At 41.5% G+C, this 16,265-nt stretch overlaps 1 protein-coding gene across 1 annotated transcript in view; it reads left to right on the top strand.

Annotated features, from left to right (window-relative positions):
* rnls (renalase, FAD-dependent amine oxidase) overlaps positions 1-6,742 on the top strand; it is a 19,554-nt gene extending 12,812 nt beyond the window's left edge. Inside the window, exon 7 of the mRNA XM_078290889.1 lies at positions 5,983-6,742. Coding sequence (XP_078147015.1) covers positions 5,983-6,135 — 153 coding nt within the window. The 3' untranslated portion in view covers positions 6,136-6,742. The remainder of the gene's footprint in view (positions 1-5,982) is intronic.
* The last annotated feature ends 9,523 nt before the right edge of the window (positions 6,743-16,265 follow it).

Genomic DNA, 16,265 nt, shown 5'->3' with positions numbered 1-16,265 from the left:
GCGGTGAAACCTGAATCAGAACCAGAACCAGAACTGAGAGCAGAACTGGGACGAGGCAGAACCGAACCTTAAATAAACCTGCGAACAGAACAGCGGTCTGAACCGACTCTGACCAGTCTGAGTTTACAGTGAAATATATCCAGACTGACCAACACAAAACCCCATATCAACAAAACCCCATATCAACAAAACCCCATATCAACAAAACCCCAAATCAACAAAACCCCATATCAACAAAACCCCAAATCAACAAAACCCCATATCAACAAAACCTCAAATCATCAAAACCATATCAACAAAACCTCAAATCAACAAAACCCCATATCAACAAACCCCCAAATCAACAAAACCCCATATCAACAAAACCCCATATCAACAAAACCCCAAATCAACAAAACCCCAAATCAACAAAACCCCATATCAACAAAACCCCATATCAACAAAACCCCAAATCAACAAAACCCCATATCAACAAAACCCCATATCAACAAAACCCCATATCAACAAAACCCCAAATCAACAAAACCCCATATCAACAAAACCCCATATCAACAAAACCCCAAATCAACAAAACCCCATATCAACAAAACCTCAAATCATCAAAACCATATCAACAAAACCTCAAATCAACAAAACCCCATATCAACAAAACCATATCAACAAAACCTCAAATCAACAAAACCCCATATCAACAAAACCCCATATCAACAAAACCATATCAACAAAACCTCAAATCAACAAAACCCCATATCAACAAAACCCCATATCAACAAAACCATATCAACAAAACCTCAAATCAACAAAACCCCATATCAACAAAACCCCATATCAACAAAACCCCATATCAACAAAACCATATCAACAAAACCTCAAATCAACAAAACCCCAAATCAACAAAACCATATCAACAAAACCTCATATCAACAAAACCATATCAACAAAACCCCATATCAACAAAACCATATCAACAAAACCCCATATCAACAAAACCCCAAATCAACAAAACCTCAAATCAACAAAACCCCATATCAACAAAACCATATCAACAAAACCTCAAATCAACAAAACCCCATATCAACAAAACCCCATATCAACAAAACCCCAAATCAACAAAACCCCATATCAACAAAACCCCATATCAACAAAACCTCAAATCATCAAAACCCCATATCAACAAAACCCCATATCAACAAAACCCCATATCAACAAAACCCCATATCAACAAAACCATATCAACAAAACCTCAAATCAACAAAACCCCAAATCAACAAAACCTCATATCAACAAAACCCATATCAACAAAACCCCAAATCAACAAAACCCCATATCAACAAAACCCCATATCAACAAAACCATATCAACAAAACCATATCAACAAAACCCCAAATCAACAAAACCCCAAATCAACAAAACCTCATATCAACAAAACCCCAAATCAACAAAACCTCATATCAACAAAACCCCAAATCAACAAAACCCCAAATCAACAAAACCTCATATCAACAAAACCATATCAACAAAACCTCATATCAACAAAACCCCAAATCAACAAAACCATATCAACAAAACCTCATATCAACAAAACCCCAAATCAACAAAACCCCAAATCAACAAAACCATATCAACAAAACCCCAAATCAACAAAACCCCATATCAACAAAACCTCAAATCAACAAAACCCCAAATCAACAAAACCATATCAACAAAACCCCAAATCAACAAAACCCCAAATCAACAAAACCCCAAATCAACAAAACCTCAAATCAACAAAACCCCAAATCAACAAAACCTCAAATCAACAAAACCCCAAATCAACAAAACCCCATATCAACAAAACCCCAAATCAACAAAACCCCAAATCAACAAAACCCCAAATCAACAAAACCCCATATCAACAAAACCCCAAATCAACAAAACCCCATATCAACAAAACCCCATATCAACAAAACCATATCAACAAAACCCCAAATCAACAAAACCCCAAATCAACAAAACCTCATATCAACAAAACCCCAAATCAACAAAACCTCATATCAACAAAACCATATCAACAAAACCCAAATCAACAAAACCTCATATCAACAAACCTCATATCAACAAAACCATATCAACAAAACCCCAAATCACAAAAACCCCCAAATCAACAAAACCTCATATCAACAAAACCATATCAACAAAACCCCAAATCAACAAAACCATATCAACAAAAACCATATCAACAAAACCCCAAATCAACAAAACCATATCAACAAAACCCCAAATCAACAAAACCATATCAACAAAACCATATCAACAAAACCCCAAATCAACAAAACCCCAAATCAACAAAACCCCAAATCAACAAAACCCCAAATCAACAAAACCATATCAACAAAACCATATCAACAAAACCCCAAATCAACAAAACCATATCAACAAAACCCCAAATCAACAAAACCCCAAATCAACAAAACCCCCAAATCAACAAAACCCCAAATCAACAAAACCCCATATCAACAAAACCCCAAATCAACAAAACCCCATATCAACAAAACCTCAAATCATCAAAACCATATCAACAAAACCTCAAATCAACAAAACCCCATATCAACAAAACCATATCAACAAAACCTCAAATCAACAAAACCCCATATCAACAAAACCCCATATCAACAAAACCCCATATCAACAAAACCATATCAACAAAACCTCAAATCAACAAAACCCCAAATCAACAAAACCTCATATCAACAAAACCCCATATCAACAAAACCCCATATCAACAAAAACCATATCAACAAAACCCCAAATCAACAAAAACCTCAATCAACAAAACCCCAAAATCAACAAAACCTCATATCAACAAAACCCCAAATCAACAAAACCTCATATCAACAAAACCCCAAATCAACGAAAACCCCAAATCAACAAAACCTCATATCAACAAAACCATATCAACAAAACCTCATATCAACAAAACCCCAAATCAACAAAACCATATCAACAAAACCTCATATCAACAAAACCCAAATCAACAAAAACCCCAAATCAACAAAACCAATATCAACAAAACCCCAAATCAACAAAACCCCATATCAACAAAACTCAAATCAACAAAACCCCAAATCAACAAAACCATATCAACAAAACCCCAAATCAACAAAACCCCAAATCAACAAAACCCCAAATCAACAAAACCCCAAATCAACAAAACCTCAAATCAACAAAACCCCAAATCAACAAAAACCCCAAATCAACAAAACCTCAAATCAACAAAACCCCAAATCAACAAAACCCCAAATCAACAAAACCCCAAATCAACAAAACCCCATATCAACAAAACCCCAAATCAACAAAACCCCATAATCAACAAAACCCCATATCAACAAAACCATATCAACAAAACCCCAAATCAACAAAACCCCAAATCAACAAAACCTCATATCAACAAAACCCCAAATCAACAAAACCATATCAACAAAACCCCAAATCAACAAAACCTCATATCAACAAAACCATATCAACAAAACCCCAAATCAACAAAACCCCAAATCAACAAAACCTCATATCAACAAAACCTCATATCAACAAAACCCCAAATCAACAAAACCCCAAATCAACAAAACCTCATATCAACAAAACCATATCAACAAAACCCCAAATCAACAAAACCATATCAACAAAACCATATCAACAAAACCATATCAACAAAACCCCAAATCAACAAAACCATATCAACAAAACCCCAAATCAACAAAACCCCAAATCAACAAAACCCCAAATCAACAAAACCTCATATCAACAAAACCATATCAACAAAACCCCAAATCAACAAAACCCCAAATCAACAAAACCTCATATCAACAAAACCATATCAACAAAACCCCCAAATCAACAAAACCATATCAACAAAACCATATCAACAAAACCATATCAACAAAACCCCAAATCAACAAAACCATATCAACAAAACCCCAAATCAACAAAACCCCAAATCAACAAAACCATATCAACAAAACCATATCAACAAAACCCCAAATCAACAAAACCATATCAACAAAACCCCAAATCAACAAAACCCCAAATCAACAAAACCCCAAATCAACAAAACCATATCAACAAAACCCCAAATCAACAAAACCCCAAATCAACAAAACCCCAAATCAACAAAACCCCAAATCAACAAAACCATATCAACAACTTTTTCCACAACTGGTTTTCACCGTTTCTCTGAAGAAACAAACGCAACAAAGACTTTTGAATGTTTTTTCCATCCCGGCTTCCACTGAAGATTTGGACTTTTCACACCCAGATGAAGCTCTCTCTCTCTCTCTCTCTGTCTGTTTGTCTCTCTCTCTCTCTCTCCCTCCCTCTCTCTCTCTCTCTCTCTCTCTCTGTCTGTTTGTCTCTCTCTCTCTCTCCCTCCCTCTCTCTCTCTCTCTCTCTCTGTCTGTCTGTCTCTCTCTCCCTCCCTCCCTCCCTCTCTCTCTCTCTCTCTCTCTCTCTCTCTCTGTCTCTTGCTCTCTCTCTCTGTCTGTCTGTCTCTCTCTCTCTCTCTCTCTCTCTCTCTCTCTCTCTCTCTCTCTCTCTCTCTCTCTCTCTCTCTCTCTCTCTCTCTCTCTCTCTCTTTTTTGTTTATTGGTCTAATTTTAATTTGTAAAACTGAACACAGCAGCGTTTTGTGTCTCTGTGGTTTTCTAGATAAAAGCTGCTGGAGCTGCTGAATAAAAGCTGATCTTTATGTTTACTGATGCTGCTGCAGCCTGAAACCACACACACACACACACACACGCACGCACACACACACACACACACACACACACACACACAGCTCCAGAGGGCCTGGCCTGCGGTTGCAGCCTCCCACACAGATGTTCCTTCACCTCTGCCCTACTGTGTGTGTGTGTGTGTGTGTGTGTGTGTGTGTGTGTGTGTGTGTGTCCTGGGAGTCGGGGGAAGCTTGTAGAAACCTCCTGAAGTGGACCGGCTGCTGCGTCCCGTCAGCCAGCGGCCGCAGGTTCGATCCCGGCACTCTGAACCTGACCAGCTGAGTCAATAACAGATCAATAGATTAGATGAAACTGTATTGATCTGTGGGAACACGGCTCGCTGCAGGAGAGACAGAGTTAAGAAGAGAGGAGAATACTGGAGATAATACGACAAATAATTCAAATAAATCCACCTGGTGGGAAAGTTTGTGTTCTTCTGCGATAAAAGACAAAAACATGGTGTGTGTCCGATCTGTTCAGTGTGTTCAGTCAGAAAACTAAACACGCCGAGCGGTGCCGTGAATCCTGCAAACCTTCAAAAAAAAACACGTGTGAATTGAAAGCACATGTGATTTTTGGACACATGCTGGTTTCCACATGTGAATGTGAAATTTCCCATCTCCCATGTGAAAATGACTTTTCCACCTGTGAATTGTCTCTTTGCATTGAAATTAAGTGTCACATGTGAAACAACACTGTCACATGTGAAACAACGCTGTCACATGTGAAACATGTGAAACAACACTGTCACATGTGAAACATGTGAAACAACGCTGTCACATGTGAAACATGTGAAACAACACTGTCACATGTGAAACATGTGAAACAACACTGTCACATGTGAAACAACACTGTCACATGTGAAACAACACTGTCACATGTAACAACAGGTGGAAATGTGAAAAAAAAAGTTCACATATGAAACACTTTTCACCTATACATTTAAATTTTCACATCTTAAGTAAAAATTGTCACCTGATGTTAGAAAAACAGGGAAAAAATGTACACATATGAAAACCAACGTGTCCAAACAGCACATGTGCTTTGACTTCACATGTGGGTTTTCTCCCATGTGACTTTTCTGTGGTGAAGAAGCGAGACACGACGTGCGAAACTGAAGCGAAGAGTCAAAGTGTCATTTTTTTTAAAGTCCTCCAAGGTGCGTTTGATTTGTTTGATGTCAAAGTGTGTTTGTTATGAAAACTCCTCTGAGGTGCGTTTGTTTTCCCTGCAGGTGCAGAGCGCGGTGCCCGGCAGCCCGGGGCAGATGACGCTCCACCCGCAGCCGCCGCTCGTCTGCGGCGGCGACGCCTTCTGCCACTCCAACTTCGACGGCTGCGTGGAGTCGGCGCTCCGCGTGTTCGACGTGCTGAAGGCCTCGCTGTGAGGGGGGGCGGGGCTTAAAGGACTGATGACACTAAAACTATTTCATTAGTCTGGTTTCAGTGGAGAGTTTTAGTGTCACATGATGGTCTGAATGTTTCAGAGCCTTCTCCACTCTGACAAGAAGAAAATGGCAAAACGCGAAATTTTGGCATGAAAATGAAATTTAAAATGTTGAATATTGACTTCCAGCTGCTTTAATCCCAAAATATCTACCGGCCTTAAAACCCAGATCTGTGGAGGCTCAGTCAGGTCAGTGTCAGGTCAGTGTCAGGTCAGTGTCAGGTCAGTGTCATGTCAGTGTCAGGTCAGTGTCAGGTCAGTGTCAGGTCAGTGTCATGTCAGTGTCAGGTCAGTGTCAGGTCAGTGTCATGTCAGTGTCAGGTCAGTGTCAGCTGTTCATCGCCACACGTTTCCTGCTGTTAAACTTCATGTTTTGCCTTCACCTGATGATGCAGTCGGGACGATACCTGCCACAGGTCGGTCCCAGCTGGGACTCGAACCTGTGGCCTTGTGTTACAGGTCTGTAGCGGGTTACATCCGGTCTTAAACTGAATGAGACTTCATGTTAAACTCCAGTTCAGCTCCTGCAGTGTGAGCTGGGACGTACGGAGGAGGGTTAGGGCCACGTGTGAAACATTTGAGTTGTGAGTTTGTCAGAATTCTGAATTGAAAGTCAAAATTCTGACTTATAAACTCAGAACTCAAATAAAATTTTCACATGTGGCCCTAATCCTCTTCCGTAGGACTGTGGAAGTCTCCCAGCTGTGAGGAGACAGAATGTGAGCTGAACTGGATCAACTCGACTCAGAACCGACTTCCATGAAATTCCACTTCTAAGAGAGTGATGATGTCACACTTTGCCAAATCCATCCAGCAGCAGCTGAGGATCCAAAATGTCCGACTCTGAACTCCGTCCGCTTCATACTGAGGTCTGATGAAATAAAATACTGAACTGACCTGAACTGAACTGAACTGACCTGAACTGAACTGAACTGAACTGACCTGAACTGAACTGACCTGACCTGAACTGACCTGACCTGAACTGAACTGAACTGAACTGAACTGACCTGAACTGAACTGAACTGAACTGAACTGAACTGAACTGAACTGAACTGAACTGACCTGACCTGACCTGAACTGACCTGAACTGAACTGAACTGAACTGAACTGAACTGAACTCAGCCTGTCTACCTCTCTTCAGTCAGTGAAGATCTCTCCTGTCCCCTCCTCTCCTCTCCTCTCCTTTCCTCTCCTCACCTCCTCTCCTCTCCTCCTCTCCTCTCCTCATCTCCTCTCCTCACCTCCTCTCCTCTCCTCACCTCCTCTCCTCTCCTTATCTCCTCTCTTCTCCTCCTCTCCTCTCCTCCTCTCCTCTCCTCACCTCCTCTCCTCATCTCCTCTCCTCCTCTCCTTTCCTCTCCTCTCCTCCTCTCCTCTCCTCACCTCCTCTCCTCCTCACCTCCTCTCCTCCTCACCTCCTCTCCTCTCCTCTCCTCTCCTCCTCTCCTGTCTCCTCCTCTCCTCTCCTCTCCTCATCTCCTCACCTCCTCTCCTCTCCTCCTCTCCTCACCTCCTCTCCTCTCCTCATCTCCTCTCCTCCTCACCTCCTCTCCTCCTCTCCTCATCTCCTCTCCTCTCCTCCTCTCCTCCTCTCCTCATCTCCTCTCCTCCTCTCCTCCTCTGGCTTCTCCTTTCCTTTCTCCCCACTTCCTTTCCTTTCCCCTTTTCCATTCTCCCCCTTTCCTTTCCTCTCTCCTTCCTCTCTGACTTTAAGGAGGAAAACAGAGAAATGAAGAAAAAGAACGCTGACGTCTGTTTTGTTTTTTCTGCATTTTGTTGTAAATAAATCATGTTTCTGTTTGATTCAGTTTCAGGTTGAATAAAGAAATACTGAACTGACTGAGTGACTGTTTCCATTCAGCAGCATCAATACTCTGCAGTAATCAATCAATCAATCAATCTGACAATATTATCAATCTATGGATCATAATAATGATACATGACTTGTCTTTCTTTACATTTCTTTATATGAGAACTTTTGTTTTGAGGGAAAAATGTTTTTATAGATTTTAAGAGTTTTATTATAAGACTGTTATTTTTACTGTGTTTTATTTAATTAACAATTTCTGCTGTTGAACGGATAAAAATAAAAAACTTCCACAACCAGGAGAATAAAATCAACTGGAAAACTGAAAGGAAAGTCAGAGAGAGAGAGAGAGAGAGGGAGGGAGAGAGAGCTGAGCTGTCTTACTGCTGGTACTCTCTCTCTCTCTCTCTCTGTCTCTCTCTCTCTCCTTTGATCTTTTTATAGAAGCAGATAAGACAGAATTAGTTATGGTTTGGTACCCACAAGGCTGTGTGTGTGTGTGTGTGTGTGTGTGTGACCTAATTTCTCCTCGCCTGCTCTCCAGTCAGTTGGAGCGCGCTCAGTAGCGCCACTGCAGTGCATGGTGTGGTGTGGTGTGGTGTGGTGTGGTGTGGTGTGGGGTGGGGGGGGTGGGGTGGGGGGGGGGCGATTATCATTTCTGCCAAGTCACTGGCAGATGGCACACACACACTCACTCACACACACACACACACTCACTCACACACACTCACTCACACACACACACCATAATCTGGAGCCCCCTGTATTTATCACACAAAGCTGAATCCAAAATATAGGAAACACACACACACACTGTCTCTGTTGGCATACATGTGTAAAACGTGTGTTGGTCAGTATGTGTATGTACACTGCTTATACACACACACACACACACACACACTCTCACACACACACATCCTTGGTAGTTTGGCCTCCAGCTGCTCGTCTCTCGCTGTTGAAGGATAATTTTGGTGTAGATTTAATTATCCCCCCTCCCACCACACACACACACACACACAGCATGACGTAGATCCAATATGGCCGCCAGTGACATAAATTTAAATACATAATCCTGTTCTACATCTGATTTCTTGATGCTAGGTGAAGCTAACAAAGCTAGAAAACTCAAACAAACCATTCTGTAAGACTGCTAACCAACATGGAGACATGACTGGTTTACTGACTGGTTTACTGACTGGTTTACTGACTGGTTTACACTCTGCCACATTATACTGATGTATTCTAAACTCTATAACAGAACAGATAGCAGAACTTGTGTTTATGCTAAGCTAATATTAGCTAGCGAGTATAACCGGCTGCCATAAGACTATCTGACCATGAAGGCCACTAAAGACAAACTTAAAGCTCCACATCATGTAAACAGGACTCCCTCTCCTCTGTGATGATAAAGGAGTTGGATGTGTATCTAAACATGGTGAAAGTATCAAAACTAAATCCACACAATCCATATTAGAAAAGCGAGCCTCTAAACGAGCCGTTTGGACTTCCGTAACTTTGTGGCGTCACAAAGGTTCGCTCATTATCATTTCTGTAAGAAATAATAGACTAACAAAGTGTTTTTTTCAAAGCGGTCGAGCGGTCGTCATCGTTTATTACCGGAGAGTTTTCCCTACCTGTAGCCGCCGGGCCGCGGCGTCTCACGTTTCGCTCTCGAAACGGTTAGCCGATCGGAACGGAGGGTCGTGAATATTAATGAGCCTTAAAGACACGGAGACAGAAACGGCCTGTTCTTGGTAAGGCTCAGAGAGATGCTGGAAAATGAACGTGGAGAAATGGATTGAGAGTGTTTTTGGTTCATGACACCACACACACAGCTTTGAATGGACAGAAAGACACAAAATAAACTCTGGACAGTGGAGAATATGGAGCTTTAAACAAACCAACATGGATAACAGAGAAGTAAAATCAACATCACATCTGCCCAGAGGCAGGGACTCAAGTTAGTTTTAACAGCTTGAGTCTTGACTTGCTGCATGAAGAGAAGACTTGAGACTTGACTTGACTTGGGTTCTGGTGACTTGGGACTTGACTCTGACTTGTACTTTGATGACTTGAAAAGGTTTCTAAAGTCTTGACTTGAGATCTTGTGTTTGTGTAAATGACTTAGATTGAAAGTGATGAGATTTGTTCCAGCGGACGACTGAATTTAAATTCTGTTTTCTGAATTTGTATGGAATGATTGAATTTATTGAAGTTGAAACTGATTATAGAAATCAAACTCATGATGCTCTTACCAAGTTTTTATCCTATTAAAACCATATTGCATTGAAAAGTCCTAGATATTTAGTTTTCTTTAAAGGTCCCATATTATGCTCTTTTTAGCTGTTTAAAACATTTCTCAGTGCTCTTTAAAACAAGGTTATGAATTCTGTTGCAAAAAAACACACAAATCCAGGCTCTGTGGAGCCTCTCCATCCTCTCAGTTTCTCCCCTCATTAACTATGCGCTGTTCTGAGTGGGCGGGGATGCTCTGATAATGAGGCGCTGCTCTGATTGGCCGCCTGATCGGCTGGGTGAGGGGGGAGGGTGCAGACGCGGAAAAACTCCAAAACCAACATGGCAGCTCCTTGTAGAAGAAAACTCCGTGACACAACATGTTTGAGAAGGAATCTGTCAACCGAACAAGAGGAGGCAGCTGCCGAAGTTACAGACACGTCACAGCAGGATGTCTCTGACTGGTGGGTTGAAATTTCACTGTTTTCGTACTTTCTCACCATGCGTGTGTATGTGGTTGAGGCGGCTATGTGTTCTTTCTGGATAGCCATAGCGGATAAATTTATATCCCATAAAAACGATATCTAACGTTACCGGCCGGAGGTAACTGTACCGTATGATTTGTTTGATTCATTTTTAGCCTGACGTTCACCGGTGCCGGTGGTTTGAGGCTGTCTAGTAAGCTCGTCAACACAGTAGGTGTCGGTAGCTTTTAGCTACTTGGATAGCTGCTGTAATGTTATTCCATGAAATATCTTACAATAGCCGTTGTACTGGCTAGCGATAGGAAACAAATCCACACCAGACATTATGTAGTTATTATGTTCAATTACATTAAATTGATGTGAAGACGCAAAAGAAGAACTCATCTTCAGGGGATACAAATATAGTCACGACACTGGCAAACATATGGTTATGTCCCATGCTGTCTACCATTTGAACATATGACTGTCGTAATTTATACCAGTGTTATTCAGCTACAGCTCAACAGTTTCAGAACTGTAGCTCATGGAGGCCTGCTGCTCATTCCCCCTGTACATAACATCTTACCTCTTTTAGAGTTGACACCTGTATTGTTTATGTCGTATGTTACATTAGTTTGTACAGTTTAGTTTTTATTTTTATTTCGTTTTGACTTTTTGTTTTCAATTTCAGTTTAGTTTTAATTAGTTTTTGAAGCGGGTTTGCTAGTTTAGTTTAGTTTTTATTTTTTGAAAATGCTGTTTTAGTTTAGTTTTTATTAGTTTCAGTGTTAGTTTTAGTCTTTTTTTGTAATATGGGGTATTTGTCAGGGGCGAAATTCAAAAAGGTCAAAAAAAAAAGAAAAAAGAAAAAAATGGAAGATAGATTTCATATCCACCCAAAATACTAAGCTTATGTATGAAATAAATTGACAAAGACGAAAACTAAAGACATTTTCTCTATAATTTTACTTTATTTTAGTTAGTTTTGTAAACACACAATACAGTTTCAGTTAGTTATCGTTTTTTTGTAAAGCCTCGTTTTTATTTTTATTTCAGTTAACGAAATTTTTTTTCCACACCTCGTTTTCATTATTTTGTTAGTATTTGTTAACGATAATAACCTCGGTCAGAGTGGTGACACCAGAGTGTGGTGCTGTGAGCTCCTGGTGCTTCAGACTCTCGACTGAACCGGGACACGTGGCTGCAGTGATCCTCCTCGGCTGGCCTGTCAGACTGGGCGCCCGGGTCTTCTGGGACGGGGATCTTCAAAACCTGGCTCACATAAGGTGCAGGGTCCTGGAAGACTTGATCAAAGATGAGGTCCATCAACTCATCGACGTAATCTGTGGAGTAACAGAAACACAGAAATCATCAGTTCCATTACAAGAGTACATCACATACTGGTGTGTAGCAAATTTGCAATTTTCATTTATAGATTATACTATAGTTTATACTTTATGACATTTGTATATTTATTGAATTTTCATATTTACAAAGTTTTGTGTGTGAAATAAAAATGTGTGTTGGTAAACATACTGAAAGTTGGCTCAGGGTCCTCCTCATCCTCTTCCTCCTCCTTAGGTCAAGACGGGTCAGGATGGTCTCTTGACAGGTGGGGAGGTCAGGCTGGGTTGTGGAGGAACAAAGGGGACAGCTGGAGAGACAACTCTGAAATCTCTGCAATCCAAAACTACATTACCACAAACTACAGCCTCAATAATTACTATGTAGTTGATTCTAAATGTCTCCTCCACAGTCAAGGGAAATAGGACATTATAACCTCCAGAGAGGTAGTGTTTCTTGTAGTGTCGTCGTTCAGGTTTTCTAGGTTTTCTAGGTTGCCAACCCAGCTGATTACAAGACTAGACTTCCCAGACTAGGTGCAGACAGAACGTGAAATGTTACATCTCATCAGCCAGTAACTCCCTTCCATTCATTTGGTGTTAGAAGTGAAATATTCATGGTGACAAGAGTCCCTGATCGACAAAGTACTTTTCGAGTTTTGCCACGTTACAGGTCCGGTTGTCTCGTGTAAGGAGATGTGTCCGCAAAGTGAGCCAGAGGAGCTAACCTTAGCTAGCGGCTAGCGCTAACGCTAGATTAGCTTGCTGCAAGCGGCACTAGCCCCTAACCTTGATTATAGTACGTGTGTCCTAACGGCCCCGGGTTAACGAGACGAGGTGCTGGTTTTGGCCGGCTGAGGTACAACCGACTCTGGCTGCACATGTTTTTGCCCCTGTTGCTAACTGTTGTCTTGTGGCTAACAGGCTTCCTCGTATTCACAGGCCCGCATCAAACTCTGTCTCATCAGGACTGGAGCTAAGTCGCTACCCGATGCTAATCGGACTGAAATACCATAAACTACCGTATCCATTTCTCATTCTCAAGTTAAGCTAGCGGACACATCTCTCCACACAAGGCAACTGATTTAGCAACAAAGCATCATAGAGTGTAAAATAAACAAGAACACAATGTCGCAAACAAGCAAATGGAACATAACTTTACACACGTTAGCAAACCTCGACATGTTCTCAAGCCCAGCTGACTGTACTTGGAATAAACTGTAAATATAATCACAAAGTGGCGACACTTACCGACTGCACGTTTGCTGTTGGGTCAGGTCCAGTTAGGGTAGATCCATCTCTCAGGTGCAGTTGATTGTTTTCTGGACATTTTTACGCTACAGACAACAGGGTTTGGTCTTCCACAGTCAGTTGCCGGGCGGACGGTGCTGTAGGCGGCATATGAAATGAGCGAAACTTTGTGACGTCACAAATTTACAGAAGTCCAAACGGCTCGTTTAAGGGCGTTTCCTTACATGGATGGTGTGGATTTAGCTGGGTGTTGTGTTTTGATACTTCCATGATGTTCAGATAGCACATCCAACTCCTTTATAATCAAACAGACAAGGGAAATCCTGTTTTGCACGTTATGGGACCTTTAAGATATTAAATTGATACTGGACTCTTGATTTGTTCTGACTTGACTTGCTGTTCTACATTTAGACTTGACATTAATGACATGGACTTGACTTGGACTTGTGCCTCAAGACTTGAGGCTGACTTGGGACTCGAGCAAAGTTCACTTGGTCACACCTCTGCATCTGCTAGAGACTTTCCTATTTTATACAGCATTCATTTCTAATTTAACATTATTAAACCCTGCGATGTCCCAGTACATCACAGGGTTTTGTTCCCACTCACAGAATTTGACAGCAGTTCAACCACAAATCTTCTTTTGATACCTGGAACATCGCAGGGATCCAGTAGAACTTAATTTCCCATCATACACTTGGAGCACTTGACGAGTCCGTCTCTTCCTCTGCTTGACATCTGATGGAAATCTATAAAACGATCGTTTTTTGCATCATTATGGTCACAGTGAGGTGTAAAACGCACCGTGTCAGCAGTAATTCTCCTCTGACATCACTCACCTGGACGACAGGTGAAGTTTTGGTTCAGTTCAGATCAACAGATCTTCCAACATGGCCGCCACAGCTCCGTCCGACAAACCTGTGATCGTGTTTATATTCTGACATTTTAGGAGAAGATCTAAAACCACAGCTGGTTTATTCGTTTCTGATGTGGAGCATCGGAGCAGAATATTTTGTCACTTGATTATATTATTTTAGGCTATTTTAGTATTAATGTACCAAGTTAGTTAGAAAATCACAAAGTTGCGACAGAATGAAATATGACCGAAACTTTGACACCAAAGAAGCACAACCTGCCCAATACTAATCAATACTAATCAATACTATTCAAAATGTATTAGCACACACACATACAAAAACACACACACAGTTCATGGAATTGCAACGTTGGCCTCACATAATAATAATAATAATTGATTACATTTATATAGCGCTTTTCATCTGGACCAGAGCAGCCTGGGACTGTGTGTGTGTGTGTGTGTGTGTGTGTGTGTGTGTGTGTGTGGTTTTAATGAAAAACAGAGTTCAGCGGGTTTGAAGTTCAGCAGGTTCAACTCAAATCAGGCAGCCTAGGTCTCACACACACACACACACACACACACACACACACACACACACACACACACTCCGAGGGTCAGAAGCCAGTTTCTCTGTTCAGACGGAGGAGGTTCTATATGGAAAAGTTTCCAGCCGCTTTAAAACGTCAAATCATTTGGTTTCATGTTGAGCTGTCAATCATTTCTTCAACCAGGGACTTAAAGGACAAATCCTCCCTGAAACACTTTCAGCTTTTGGCTCCATGGAGTTTGTATTTATCTTCTTCCTGTGTTTAACTGGTTCAATGTCCAGACCTGGACTCCTTGATATTTTGAAGTCCAGGCTGTTATTTCCCTTCACCAGACGCTCACTTTCTGTCTCTTCACAGTCTGAAGGAGTTTCCACCAGAAAGAGCCTCGTGAAACCCGATCATGTCGAGGATCCGGAGGAGGAATCAGGATTGTAGCTGCAGCAGGAACCGGTCGAGTCGTGATGTCAAGCGAGTCCGACGAGAACGGAAGAAATTTCATACAATAAAGCCGAAAATGCAATAAAGCTGAAATGTAATCTAGCTAGAAGGCTGCAGTGTGTGTAAACAGGTGAGGAAACGTTCTCCAGTTTTCCGTCCATAAAGAACGTGAACGTGAACGACCGGGACGGCCGAGTCGTGACGTGTTCCTGATTCTGAGAAAAGTACGACCTGACATCAGTTGAATGCTGGGTAACACTAGCTTTCCAGGTAGTTTCCCACCAGAGTGACGCATGTTCAAAATGGCCGCTGTGGGGATAAGTGGCTGAAAGCTGCAGTTCCTCTACGGTCCGCTAGAGTCCGGCTCCAGAAAGACTCCAAACCTCCATGAAGCCAACTTCTGATAAAATATAAAGTCAAGACCTTTTCTCCACCAGAGGTTTTGGTCTCAGCAGCTAATTTGACTTCTTCTGATGTATGTCCTTATGGAGATTTTCAAAATAACTGACATTATCAGATATAACAGATAAAACACAGGGTTGTTTTCCTAGTGATTGACAGGTGGTCTGTCCAGTGATTGACAGGTGGTCTGTCCAGTGATTGACAGGTGGTTGATTCTGGACCAAAACATGTCAACATGGTGGAGATCCTAAACCAGATCTTTAGACTTCAAAACCCTTCAGAGACCTGTGGTGAAGAACTCACTGCTGCACCTGGTTTACAGTCTTTGTGTGTGACGTGAGAAGGACCCGCCCGCAGGGAGGCCAGGGCTCACGAAACAAGCGCTCCCAGTGGATCAGAGTGTATTCAACCACAGAGCACAGCAACAACTGTTATAAATAGTTTATTCACCTTTACAGCGTTTTATTTCATTATAAAACAAGGAGGGAAAGATTAAAAGAAAAGGGGGGGGGGGGGGGGGCTTTGGGGGGGGGTGTCAGCTGAAATAGTAAGATACTGGTTTCCATGGCGATACCAAGCCGGTGATTAAGATAAACCTTCGCTTCGTTTCTGGCGTTGTGTTTTGTGTTTTTTTGTTTGTTTACTGAGCAGAAAACAAAAATCAATAAAACCTGAAAAACAATAAGAACATCATCATCATCATCATCATCATCATCATCAACAA

The sequence above is a fragment of the Centroberyx gerrardi genome, chromosome 20 (assembly GCF_048128805.1).
Source record: "Centroberyx gerrardi isolate f3 chromosome 20, fCenGer3.hap1.cur.20231027, whole genome shotgun sequence".
Classification (NCBI taxonomy): domain Eukaryota; kingdom Metazoa; phylum Chordata; class Actinopteri; order Beryciformes; family Berycidae; genus Centroberyx; species Centroberyx gerrardi.
This window is presented reverse-complemented; position numbering and strand designations above follow the sequence as displayed.